Raw genomic sequence first — 12935 nt, 5'->3', positions numbered from 1 at the left:
ATCAGGCTTGAACTTAAAAAGGCCTACAGATGTGTGTGTGTGTGTGTGTGTGTGTGTGTGTGTGTGTGTGTGTGTGTGTGTGTGTGTGTGTGTGTGTGTGTGTGTGTGTAGTGTGTGTGTGTGTGTGTGTGTGTGTGTGTGTGTGTGTGTGTGTGTCACCAACTCTGTCACAATCTGTCTTTCTCCCTCCCTCAAACCACATTAGCCAGCCATTTCCAGAATGCTACGGTGGGTTTCCTTCAGCCCATCGAAGACCCAATTACCATCAGTTTTGCCGCTCTGCTTTTTGCACACAATGACAGGCAAAATGTTTCCCTTGTCTGTCCTCTCCTCTCCTCTCCTCCCCTTCCTTCACTCTCTCTCTGGCTTTCGTATCTCTGTCTCTCTATCTGACCCTCTCTCCCCTGTTCTGTCTCCAAGCGTGTCACCCCCCCCCCCCCCCCCCCCCCCACACACACACACACACACACACACCCACGTCAGTTAGAAATGAGAGAGGGGGAAAATTACAGGACTGTGTGTATTTTTGCAGAATTATTGAAATCCGCCTTGATGCTAATGGCAGATCATGTCTACCGAAGTGCTTGAGCATTTCACACAAGTGCACACACACACACACACACACACACACAGTGACACGCAAATTTGCATGTGAATTCAAGCAAAAGGCATTTGGTGGGCTCGACGGTTGGTGTGTCCATCTGTGTGTGTGTGTGTGTGTGTGTGTGTGTGTGTGTGTGTGTGTGTGTTGGGGTGTGTATAGGCAGTGCTAACGCATTTGCCATTAGCCAGAGTGTGCATATGGAGGGGGACGCTTGTCACCCACATTAGCACACATGGCTAACCTTGATGTTAGCCTGTCCCCACCCAGACGCTGGTCTGCCTGGCTTCCAGCACACACCAGGCCCAGTTGAAGATCACGTTTCCTGGCATCTTGCTTTATTTCTCGCCCTCTCTAATGGTTTGTTGTTTCGCCCTTGGTTCAAAGCATCCCATCCCACCTCACCAGGCAACTTTGTTTTTGCAGCGGTTCATCCTTTTGACTTTATCCTTGCGTCACCTTCCTTCCACCTCTTCTACAATCCCTTGTAATGACCTCCTCTCTTTTTAATCTTTTTACTTTTCCTCGGCTAGTCACTCAGCTATCATGTCAGACCTCACACACACACACACACACACACACACACTTACATGAAATACAAGCATGGAACAGCAGAAGCATTACATCAAGCAACACATTTATAAGTGCATTTATGAAGAGGTTAAGTACCCGAGGTTCCTCTCAAAACCATAACATGTACCTGTGAGATCTAAAATGTTGAGCCCCATATTAGGCTGCATTCACTCACACATTATCCGGCATAGGGAAAAAAAATGTAACCTCCCATTGTTGCCCCATACACATTTTAAAATTGTTATCATGAATTATAAATTAACATGATTTTATCCAAAGTTTCCTCGCTTCCACAAATACTGTACCAAATATAATCAATATAATGATTAACTTGTGTCACTGGTGCTGTGAATAGTTTCTGCTTCATAAGCTACCACTGATACAGCAACTGTTGTGACAACCTTTGAGTTGAATAAGATTCAGGGAAGATTCATCACTTCATAACATCCAATGTGACATCTGTAAGTTTGGTCATTTTTTAACTTTAACCTTTGGAAGACACGAATCATACGCATCAAAGTTTCTGTTAAATTCACACAATAAATTTGGGGTTCATCAGTGTTCATCTTTGTAGGAGCTCAGTAACTGTTGCCACTGTCAACACCAGTGCCAAGTGCTAAACTTAACATGATGGTTAATGCTTTTTACTGGGCATTGTAATCTCACACATTTAGGGGCAGTGGAAAATAAATGTAGCGTTAAAAAATTAATACACAAAATTAAAGCTGCCCCTAAACATGTAAAAATGCTTGTTTGGCCTTGAGTTGGGTTTGAATCTTTGGGTTGGGTTCAAACTTCATAAAACTTGCTGATACAAGTACCATATTGTTTGATCACTTTCTTTGTATAACCCATAGCAGAACAAGTGCCTCCTTTAGTCTAACCATCCTGAGACCCAGTGAACATGCCAACAAGGGCTCCAGAACCCTGAACACCCCCCCTCACCTCCTCCTACCTTTGCTTTTCACCCTCCATTTTTTATTTTTTTAAATACAACTCTCATCTATCAGCAAGCATCTCTTTGACCTGCCCTTGCCCCTCTGCCTTCATCCGTCCATTCTCCCACTTTGGTAAATACAACTTGTTCTGGCTTTCGGTAGTTGTGGAGTTGTGTGTGTGTGTGTGTGTGTGTGTGTGTCTGTTTTGGGAAAGAGACATCACTAGCAGTCAAGTCATGGAACATTAGATGAACCATTGGGCTGTGTGATGTCTGTTTACCTGGCCTGTCTGCCTCCCTCCCTCTCCTCTGTGTGTGTGTGTGTGTGTGTGTGTGTGTGTGTGTGTGTGTGTGTGCGTGTGTGGACTGGCTCGCTTTGCTGGCCACGATGCTCGGCTGAGCTGATGGATATGCATACTGTCTAAACGGACGGATAAAGGGAGAGATGGAGGTGGTATGTGGAGGGGGTGGGGGGGGTTTGGACGGTGGACGGAGCGATGCTAGCTAGTGTAGCTCCATTTGGGCAGATCAACTCCAAGCCACTGGTCTCAGTGATTAGCGGGTCCGTCAGAGTCTGATGGAGAGAGGTATGGATAGAAGGGGGAGGGAGGGAGACATGGAGAAAGACAGAGAGAGTCAGAGAGCGAGAATAAGTTGCATCTGAGCTGATAAACAGCACACACTTGACAACAGATCAGCTCATTACAGGGCAATTGTTTAAATGTGATACCGCCATCTTTGGTCAGATTGTTTTCCTTTGAAACCTTTTGTACAGGAATTTTAGTGTTTTGATGTTGGAGTTTGTTCATGCTATTGTTTAAAAATGACATGAGATACCTTTATAAATGTCCACTTTCCAGTTTAGTTAAAGCCCAGCTCGTCATCTTCCTCTCCCTGTTTACACTATTGATTCAGATGTAACTGGACCTCAGTTATCAGACAGCCCCACTGTGTTGGCACCTGTTGCTGAAGTAAGTACTAAATAGAAAATAACAGAGTAGGCATCATGTAAATGAATTGTCACATTAAGATAATATACAGTAACACAATTAACAGAACATCTGGATCTGTCCTGACTGTATAGAAGCTGCAAGACTTTCCAAACATTGGGAACTCTTCTCCACAGTGGCAGCAAAACCTGCTGCATGAATGGCTGTAGGTCAATCTGAGTTTACTCTACACTTTAGGGTCTGACTAACTCCAACACTCTAGGCTTTGACAGCAGAAGTCCTTTTTTTACGTCATGCCTACTGTGAAGTGGGTAATGTCTGTTTCTGTTGAAGGATCAACTAAATGGCAGCATACTAGAGGAAATGGGGAGTCGGAGCCTCAGACTTTCTGAATGCACAATGTTCTAATGTCGTGATCCTTTGAGATGCATATATTGCCAGTAACTTGAAGGTTTGCCCTCTTCCTTTCTTCATCACTCATGTCAAACCCTCACCCAGCTAACCAAACTTTTACCTCTGACAAGCTTCACCCCTCGCTCATTGTCCTCCCTTTAGCAGTGTTTCCTCCATTGCTAGTCACCCTTACGCCACCCTTCCTCCCTCTATTTTCCCCTGTCCCATTAAATCTCTGACAGCCTTTGGTTCCCATCGCCATAACAACTGGCACAGAGAGGTGGAGAGATGGAGAGACAGACTGAAATTAGGATGCCAAAGCACTCACCAGTGGCCTTGTCCCTCATCCCACAAGTGTGTGTGTGTGTGTGTGTGTGTGTGTGTGTGTGTGTGTGTGTTCCCAGTAGAGAGTGACACTCCTGTGTTAGGGGTTTTGTTATATTACCAGCTACTTAGGTGTTAGTATCGTTAGACCCACATTGTTCACTTTAACTTTATTTGTTTTCCTGCTTTTGTGTCTGCGTTTGCTACAAATTTCACCGACATAAGGAGCAAGGATTTTCGTTGAGTGAATTTTAAGGTGCCAGTATTGCCTGCAGTTGGAGGACTGGCTTAATGCACATTATTCAAATGTATTCTGTGTCTCTGCGTCTCTCCATTTCCTCCATTCCTCTTGGTCATGCTGTATAGATTAGTATCTGTGGTGGAGAGCGGCTGTATCGCTGTCAGCCCATTAGGAGCTGTCTAAATAGACAGTAAACGCATCTTAATTACCTTACTCTGATACACCACATATGCACACATACACACACGCTCTCCCTTTTCACCATTTAGCCCCTAGTGTTGGCCAGATGGGCGCGTGGCCCAGTAAAAAGCCCTCCATTACTGGCTGGACTTGACCAAACCGATCCACCCCTCAGCCCGCTTACCGGGGTCTCACTGGGGCCACTGTGGGCCCTTGTCGCCACATACCTATAATTTAGCCCCCCAAGTGCTTTCCACATGGCCACGGCAAAAAGCCGGCCTCCATTGTAGGGGTCTGGTAATTGTAGTCTCGTTTAGAAAACCGCAAGTAGCAATTAGCGCAGAGTTGGCATTATACGGGGTTGGATTTTCATCCCCGCTGGGCGCAAAATGCTGTTTTAATATGGGTTTGTTTTCCCCACATGGAATTAGCTAAAGGGGCCTTTTATCATATTCACACACCCTACTCTTCTCTCAGCCAAGCTCTGCCCACCTCTCGCTGTCTCTCTCCTCATCTCTCTGCAGTATCTCTCTTTCTCCTTGTCTTTTGTTCTTTTCGTTCATCCTTTTGTCTTTACTTCTAAATCCGTCTCACCGTCACTTTATCTTTTTATAGAGAGGCTGAAAGTCTCTCACACCTCATCTTACCAAAAGCGTCACGCGTGTTGAGAGTTTGTTTCTTAACAATGACAGTTTCTGTGTGTTTGTTTCATCTTCCCTCCGTCACAGAGGCGGTGGACATCCTGAAGGAGATGAAAGAGAAGGAGGTGGCAATAACTGACGCACACGTCGTCATGCTTTTCCACACACTCAACGCCCTAGCGGCCAAAGGCGACGTGCCTGTCATCCAACAGCTGCAGGACACCATCTTTACCCTTGGTCTGACCAAGCCCTCCGCCAATCTCTGTTCACCTCTGATCACTGCCTACCTGGAGAGGTACGACGGTCACCAGTCACAATGACACTGATTTAAACAATCATACACACACACACACAGACGAACACACTTTGCTCATGTGCTCGCAGAATTAATGTTGAAACATTTTTATTTTTTTATTTCTATCCTATCATTTTTTTTATTTTTGAAGTTCTTCACTAAGCAGCCAAAAAGCTCAGTGTTGTTGTCATATTTGTGTCTTCATCAGCCAAATCCAGTTGCCAGGTGTGTGTATGTATGTGTGTCTCAATGAGTCACTCATCCCTCCCTGTGATCATAGCTGAGGTTACATTCTGGGTCAGCGATTCAGACAGAGAGAGGATGTGGAAATTGCACATTTATGTGTGTGTGTGTTGTTAGAGCCAGGTTTTGTTTGTTTGAGGATTCACCAGCTGCAACCTCTCCCATGAGCCCCCACCCCTGATCTCCTGAAACACCCACTGCTATACTCCAAGGTGGAAGTGTGTGTGTATGTGTGGTGAGAGATGGCCATCGATGCTTCTTCCCATAATACAAATATGCAAATTACCATTACCAAACACTGGCTGTGGGGTCACTGGTATTGCCCCACCCCTCAACTCTATTCAGATTGTGTGTGTGTTATTCAGTGTGTGTGTGTGTGTTCTATTTGTCAGAGCAGCTTTTAAGTAGATCAGCTCATTAGCATGTTAATTATGTACAGAGCACTAATTGCTGGATTTAACACAGGCACGCAGTGCGCCGTTAGGGGCCCGCCACTACACACACACATGACCTGCACATGCTTTCATACACACTGTTTACTTCTAGTGTACATGCTGCAGCAGAGTTAGACCTTTGCAAATGAAGCTCATGCACACACACACACACACACACACACACACACACACACACACACAGCTCAGACTATCACACACACTCTGGTGCTCCCCTGCCGCTGTTTGTTTTGCTGTAAGTCTGGTCTCTGGCACAAACAGAGTTTCCAGGTTCACTCGTTAATCACTGCCTCTGTGAGATTAGCAGGCTAATTTACTTCTGGGTCATCAACAGCAGCCAAAATGTGCGCGCACACACACACACACACACACACATACACATGTTCACAAATCAAGTGCCAGTTGTACTTCCTCCAAATGATCCTGCAGTGAACATACACTAATGAACACAAGTGAACAAGCTTGCTGCTGCTCTTCTTTCATCATCATCTGTCTTGTGTTGTTGCTACATTTGTTTTTTAGCTGGTTGGTTGTTAAGACTTGGAAATAGTCAACAAAACTGATGTGCAGATAAAGTTTATTAGACAGAGTGGTCCACTTCACCTGAACGTTGGATAGATTTGGACTGTTAATATTCCATAAACAATGCACATCTTTATTGAAGCTCTTCTCCTTTTCACTGTCTAAACCAGCTTTGATTGAACAGATCTCTCTCTGCAGGAGTCGCATAATGACTGACTGGCTCATCTCAAACATCGGTTTCAGGCACTGAATAGCCTTGAAAGCGCTTAGATGAATAACGAGTAAATAAGCTCTGTCAGAAAGTCTTGTGTTGTAACTGCAGCTTCGCAGAGTGAAACTAATCACAGCCATGACACTAATCATCAGTTTTTCTTTTCATTTGCTTCAGTTTTCATTGGCATCAACAAAATGACTTGTAAGGCTCTGATATTCTTAGTTTCATCATGAAACACTCAGTGTTGGTCTTTTGGAAATTAATCATTTTACAAATGTGTCTCTTGAGAAGTTGTATAAAATGTGTGAAACAGTGAAGAATGTAAAGCAGCTCCAGCAGTGGTTCAGCCAAGCCTCAGGGCAGGTTTGAGCACCACAACACTTGACTTATATGCTCCAGTTGTCTCTCTCGTCTCTGTTCTTCTCTTTTTTTATCTTTTATCTTCATCCCTTCGTCTCCACCTTTTCATTCCGTCAGTCAGCGGACAAACAGACAGTCGAGAGGAGGAGGGACGGAGGGGAAGCGATAAAAGAGGACAAAGCAGACATCACTCCCGCCTGCATCCGTCTCATCGCCGCGTCAGCGCTAATGACTTAATGAACACTTCTCCGGCAGATTAGCCCTTGACAGCCCATCATACGCACCGCCCCGTTAGCCATCATGCCCGTTCGCTCGGTATTGTGTGTGCTAACCCACTACTATGCTAGCTGGCAGCTAGCTAAGGTTGCCACATCCTTATGGAAATGATTAGCGACAGGAAATGCTAATGAGTCCAACAAAATGAAGAGCTGGCAGGACGTGTATCATAAGGCGGCAACGGTGGCGATAGAATAGGTGGAGAAGGAGGAGGGTAGAGAGCTGACGAGAGATGAGTGGCTCAGAGGAAAATACCTCATTCACTCCCACTCTTTTCTGCTGTCTCCGTACAAGGAGTTTAAGTGAGTCCAAAAAGAGAAAAAAAAATTTAATTTTCCATAGATGAATGGAAGCAGCCCCAGGTGAAGTAAATGAGAAGACAAGCAGAGGAAAAGATTGGTGAATAACAAAGAAAAAGAGATGATGAAACTCCAGCTCAACACAGCTCCATTAAGTGCTGAACTTGTGATCTTAAAGGGAACTAATCAGAGTTTTGTACGTAAAACATTGACTGTCTGTTGTGAACATAGTCACTGAAGCACAGAGGATATTCACTACCCAGATAGCAGATTAAATCCGGGCCATACTTGACACATATGCATTGATTTCTTCTGGCCCGAATCTGGCTCATATACAGCGTGAATCTCAGATGGTACTTCCTCATCTGGACCAATTCTGGCACACACAGAAATTCTTGCAGCTGTGAGACAAAATACCGGAGGATAACAGCGGAATCGGCCCAGATGTGGAATCATGTGGGCCAGGCTCGGGCCAACGACACAGGTATATGTTGGGCCAGAAGTTTCATTTTGCTATCTGGATCGTCTTTGCAGTTGCCCACAGCCTCATTTAGCTCCTTGTTTTGATTTTCCAGCCCCTCTAATCACTGTTGTTTCCTGCTGCAGAAGGCAACTGGTTTTAGCTGTACACCACCACCAAACGGCAAGCAAGCAGTTGTTGTCTAGCTGGTAAAGGAAATGGAACATTTAGCAGCAAAAAGCCAGAGATATTTCTCAGAGATATTTGATAGGGAGGTAAACAGAGAGTGGATGTTGGACTTCAATTGGTCATGTGGCCAGAAACACCACTCCAAATGAATCCTAATGCTGCTGTCTGTCTGTCTTCTGGATGTGTAAATGCTATTGGCTGTAAGCTAAGACACATCAACTTTATAAGGTGATAATATGTCAGATATTGTGTTGTCAGCTTGTTTGACTGCCCCTGAGCAGCAAAAATAATGAGTGTGTGGGTATTGGCGTGAACATTAGTAAGTGCCATTCTTCAGCACGTGTAACAGCGGGCTAGTGGTGTCATGATCACGGTCTCATTTGCGCTTCGACACCGCGTCCTCCCCCACGCGAGGACAGTGGCTTGATAACAGGCCTGCCGATCTCCCCCGAACAAAAGAAGGGGACGGAGAGGGAGAAAAAGAAGGAGGGAGTGAGATGAAATGAGCTTCCTTGTCTAATCCTTCAGGTTTCCACCGAGCAAAGCGCTCGTTATTTTTTCAGGGCTTAATTGGCTGGAAAGTGGCTGACATGCAAAGTTGGGGACATTAACAGGGCTGTGCGCCGCAGTAAATGGCAACGCAAAGTGACAGTTAAATTGTACCTAGGGGAAATTATCCATCTTTCGACATCCTTAGCTCTTTTTTTGGGGTGGATCGGCAGGCGGAGAGAGGGGGAGTGAGGGTGGCAGAGGGGGTGTAATTGCAACACCAGGCCCTTTTTTCTGCCAAGAATGATGGGGTGTGTTTTTTTTTTTTTTTTTTTAACATGTCTCATTAGGAAGGAGGGATTATAAGTAGATGTGGAGGAGCTTGACGGAGGAATGAATGGGGTGGACAGCTAGAAGGGATGAAACAAAAGTGGAGAGGGAGTTTTGAAACATCCACCAACATGACTTGGCGGCAATGTGTTGAAATGGCTCCAGTGGAAAAGCCTTGTTTACCACACCGCAACAGTTAAGTTAACTGTGTGTATAAGCCACATTATGTTAAATAAAAAAAGCGGCGCTCTGCACTTTTTTTCTCGTCCTTGTCTCGTTTTTGGAGTAAATTGCGTACCCATGTCCCCCCTCCTCGGTCTCGTTCTATCTCCAAACTCTTTCTCTCATTTTCAAAAATCTCTTAGTCTCTCTTCTGTGTTGTTCAATCAGACTGTTGTGCAGTTGAACAGCCTCTTGACTGGCGCTGCTGAATAATGTTGTCCCTCTTCATTTCAATTAGTGGACCTCTTTACCTTCCAACCCTAATCACGCCATTCCTCCTCCCTCCATCGCGCTCTTCTTCTCCTGCCTCACAGGAGCCGAACTCAAGGTCATACCTTTTTTTTTTTTTTTTTTTCTGGTTTGTTGGTCTTTTCGGGCATATTTCTCTCATCCGCTTGTCTAATTGATACAAGGAGAAAACACTTCAGAAATTATACCTGTTCACTCTCAATCTCTCTCTCTCACGGTTTGTCTATCTGTCTCTTTCTCACTCACTTACTCTGCCCCCTGCCTCCCCCATGGGTGCCCTATCTGCTTTGACCTCTGTGTGATTGACATGGTAATTACCCAATCAACAGATTGATGGCAGCGCTGTCACAATAGAGGGGATTGAAGTGGTCTCTCTCCCTCCCCCTTCTCTCCGCTTCTCGTTCTTTTGCTTCCTTTCCCCATCTCTTACTTCTCTCGTTATCACTCCATCAGGCGCACTCATCCTCTCTCTACACGCTCTTTTGTTTGTTCGTCCGCTCGTGAGGGATGGGCCGAGTGGGGGGGGGGGGGGGGGGGGGGGGTAGACCGAGCAAAAAAAGGATGACATGAGACGAAGGGAGCGAGCTGCTGGTGGTAGGGGGGCTCTAATGTTGTTGCCATATTTCTGCTAAATTGCTCAGCTGGGGGGCGAGGTCGTCAGAGGGGAGCGAAAGCTGACAGCATGGAATCAAAAGGAGGATGGTGAGGCGAAAAAGACGAGGAAGAAAGGAAGGAGGAGAGAGGGAAGATCAGGTGGAAAGGGAAATGAGAGAAGAGGAAATGAGGGGTTAAAGGGGGTTGGAGAGGACAAAAGAGGAGAAAGAGCGAAAGAAGTTGGGAAGACGTGAGAGGAGCTGAGCAGAGAGGGTAAAGATCAGTCGAGTCCTTTTGTCTGTTGCATTGCTTCCCCTCTAAAAGCCTGTCCAGAGGGATATTAGCCACTCGCAGACAGGTGTGTGTGTGTGTGTGTGTGTGTGTGAGTGTGCCTGATTGTGTGAGAATGATGTATTGGGGCCAAAAGGCTTCATCACCCACAGTTGTGCTGTCATGAATTCAAAGGCCTGTATTGTTGTGGTAGGTCATAGTGCTTGAATAGGAGGTCACAGGGTTAACACCCCATGATACACTCTCGATTCTCTACCAACACAGTCCCGTCCATGACAGATTGGACGGCCCTGACATCTAACTCGTTTTCTGCTCTCTCTCCCAACTCTCCCTGCGTGTATTTGTGTGTGTGTGTGTGTGTGTGTGTGTGTGTGTGTGTGTGTCCGTCCGTCCGTCCGTCCGTCCACATACCTGCAGAAAGGACCTGCCCGGAGCTCTAGAGGCAGTGCTGGAGTGTCAGAAGCGCTACAACCACATGCCTCGCATCCACGACATCCTCGTCGCGCTGGTGGAGAAAGGAGACACCGAACTGCTGCAGAAAGGTTACACACTTGTCTGTTCGGACCACACACTCTGTCAAACACTCATCTTTTGTCTGCTCCATCAATCTAGCGCTAAAACAACCATTAAGTCGATGGAAACATTTATTGACAATTTCGATCATTAACTTCAGTAGGTCACCGAGCATTTGCTGTTTCCAGCTCCTCAAATGTGAAGAGTTAGAGTCGCTAATCCAAAGTGCCCGTGCAGTGTTTGCATTAAATGTGCACGTAACAAGTGCCAACAATTCCGAGAGTGTAAGAGGGGCAGAGAGTGAGAGAGGTTCAGACCGGGGTCGCGGTGAAGCACGTTGGCAGATCACGGTTTGAACAGTCTCCCTGCATGTCGACAGCAACGCGGTGAAAAGGTCAAGTTCAATGTGCCGCAGGGGCAAGTGGCTCTGGAGTGCGTAAAGGTTGAAACCGTGCAGTGAAGCACCTCTCCACCTCCCATCCCTCCCACCCTCATCTCTGACCCCTCTCCCCCCTAAGGTGACAGACCCTTAGAGTCACCCTCAAAAAAACGAAATGACTTTTTACAACAGTTGTCTGACAGAGGCCAGCATGTTAACCAGTGCCAATCAGTGGATCTTGAAATAACACATTATTCTGTCTCCCACTCCCCTCATTTAAAGTAGAGAGAGGTGACTTGTAACATAAACTTTAAATCTCACTCGATCTGACAGCGTTGTGAGTGCATGTTGAGTGCTGCAGCCTGCTGCACCCCGGCTCGCTCCTGTGGACCCATGCTGTCGCGGTGCATGGGTGGTCTGAAAATTCACCTTAAAACACACCATGTGAAAGAAAAGCAGAAACGTACTGCAACCGTCAAACGCGCATCCTTCCAACAGACTGACCTTCAGTGGTCCAAAACACACTAAAAGCATGACACGGCTTGTCAAAAGACCGTCACTCACATGTCTGACCTTGGTTTGAGCTCGAGCGTCAACAGAAAACTAAAATATGGAGTTTTTCTGAGGTTCTGAGAGGAAGAAGTCACCAAACATGCTTTCAACCCGGACATGTCTACGGGAACCTGAGATGCAGTAGAGGGAAAGTGAATGAATTTGTTTTGTTAATGAGCCGATGTGGTTCAGTCTTCCACTAAAGCTTCAGATTAGGATGTGCGCATATGAAACACAACCTAAATTTAGTCTGGAACTTGTCTGAAAACTTGCCCACATTAGATCTTGACCCAAAATTAATTTCTGAGTGATTTAAGTCCAAAATGCAAAATGGCACCACTTTGTTCTTTCAGTTGACTTCAGATGACACAAGTAAAAGGGAGAGGGATTATTCTTTCTTCCTCTGCTTTGCTGAATATGCTGGATAACTGAAAGTTTGCTGTGAGTGTGTGTGTGTGTGTGTCTGTCTGTCTGTGTGTGTGGTACCTGTCCTGAAGCTGCTGGACAGAGATAATACATAACGCTGAGCAGAGCGCTTTAGCAAGTTTACCAGGAGAGCTTAGGCTTTCATTCGGGACTTGTGTGTGTGTGTGTGTGTGTGTGTGTGTGTGTGTGTGTGTGTGTGTGTGTGTGTTTGTTTGAGAGCAGGCTTGATACGGCTGTTTTGTGCCTGGGACATTGTGCCAAATAATGGATTCAGAGTGAAAGCATGAAGTGTGTGTTTGTTCACCTTGTAGTCATTTTTATTCATGACCTTTCTCTGCTCTGTTTCCCCACCTGCCTGTCTCTCTCTTCAGCCATGGACTTCATAAGTCAGGAGCGAGGGGAGATGAATATGCTGTATGATCTGTGCTTTGCGTTCCTGCAGACGGGCCGCTACCGTGAGGCTCGCAAGGTCATTGAGGTAAACGAACACAACACTGCTTATTCCTGAAACAAATGTATTTAGTCGTAGGATGTAGTGACGTATTTATTATACCATGTAGCATCATGTCTGTAACACAGTATGTAAAAATAGGTCTCCTATATATTGTCACCATATTCAGATGTTTCTCATAATAACCAACCTAAATTTATATTGTTTCTTAGTGATCTCAAAACAAGTTCAGCGTGAAATAATCATTTCTAACGATGGAACATTAACAGGTTCTTATTTCACTGCTATG

The 12935-nt window shown here is 45.6% G+C and overlaps 1 protein-coding gene across 2 annotated transcripts in view; it reads left to right on the top strand.

Annotated features, from left to right (window-relative positions):
• Positions 1–12935, top strand: part of lrpprc (leucine rich pentatricopeptide repeat containing) — a 66260-nt gene that overhangs the window by 28647 nt on the left and 24678 nt on the right. For both annotated transcript variants that reach the window (XM_022763792.1, XM_022763793.1), the window contains exons 23-25: positions 4928–5135; positions 10743–10867; positions 12567–12673. In XM_022763792.1, the coding sequence (XP_022619513.1) occupies positions 4928–5135; positions 10743–10867; positions 12567–12673 (440 nt within the window). The remainder of the gene's footprint in view (positions 1–4927; positions 5136–10742; positions 10868–12566; positions 12674–12935) is intronic.

Source organism: Seriola dumerili, unplaced genomic scaffold, assembly GCF_002260705.1.
Source record: "Seriola dumerili isolate Sdu_G_001 unplaced genomic scaffold, Sdu_1.0 BDQW01000478.1, whole genome shotgun sequence".
In the NCBI taxonomy this organism is placed as follows: Eukaryota; Metazoa; Chordata; class Actinopteri; order Carangiformes; family Carangidae; genus Seriola; species Seriola dumerili.
This window is presented reverse-complemented; position numbering and strand designations above follow the sequence as displayed.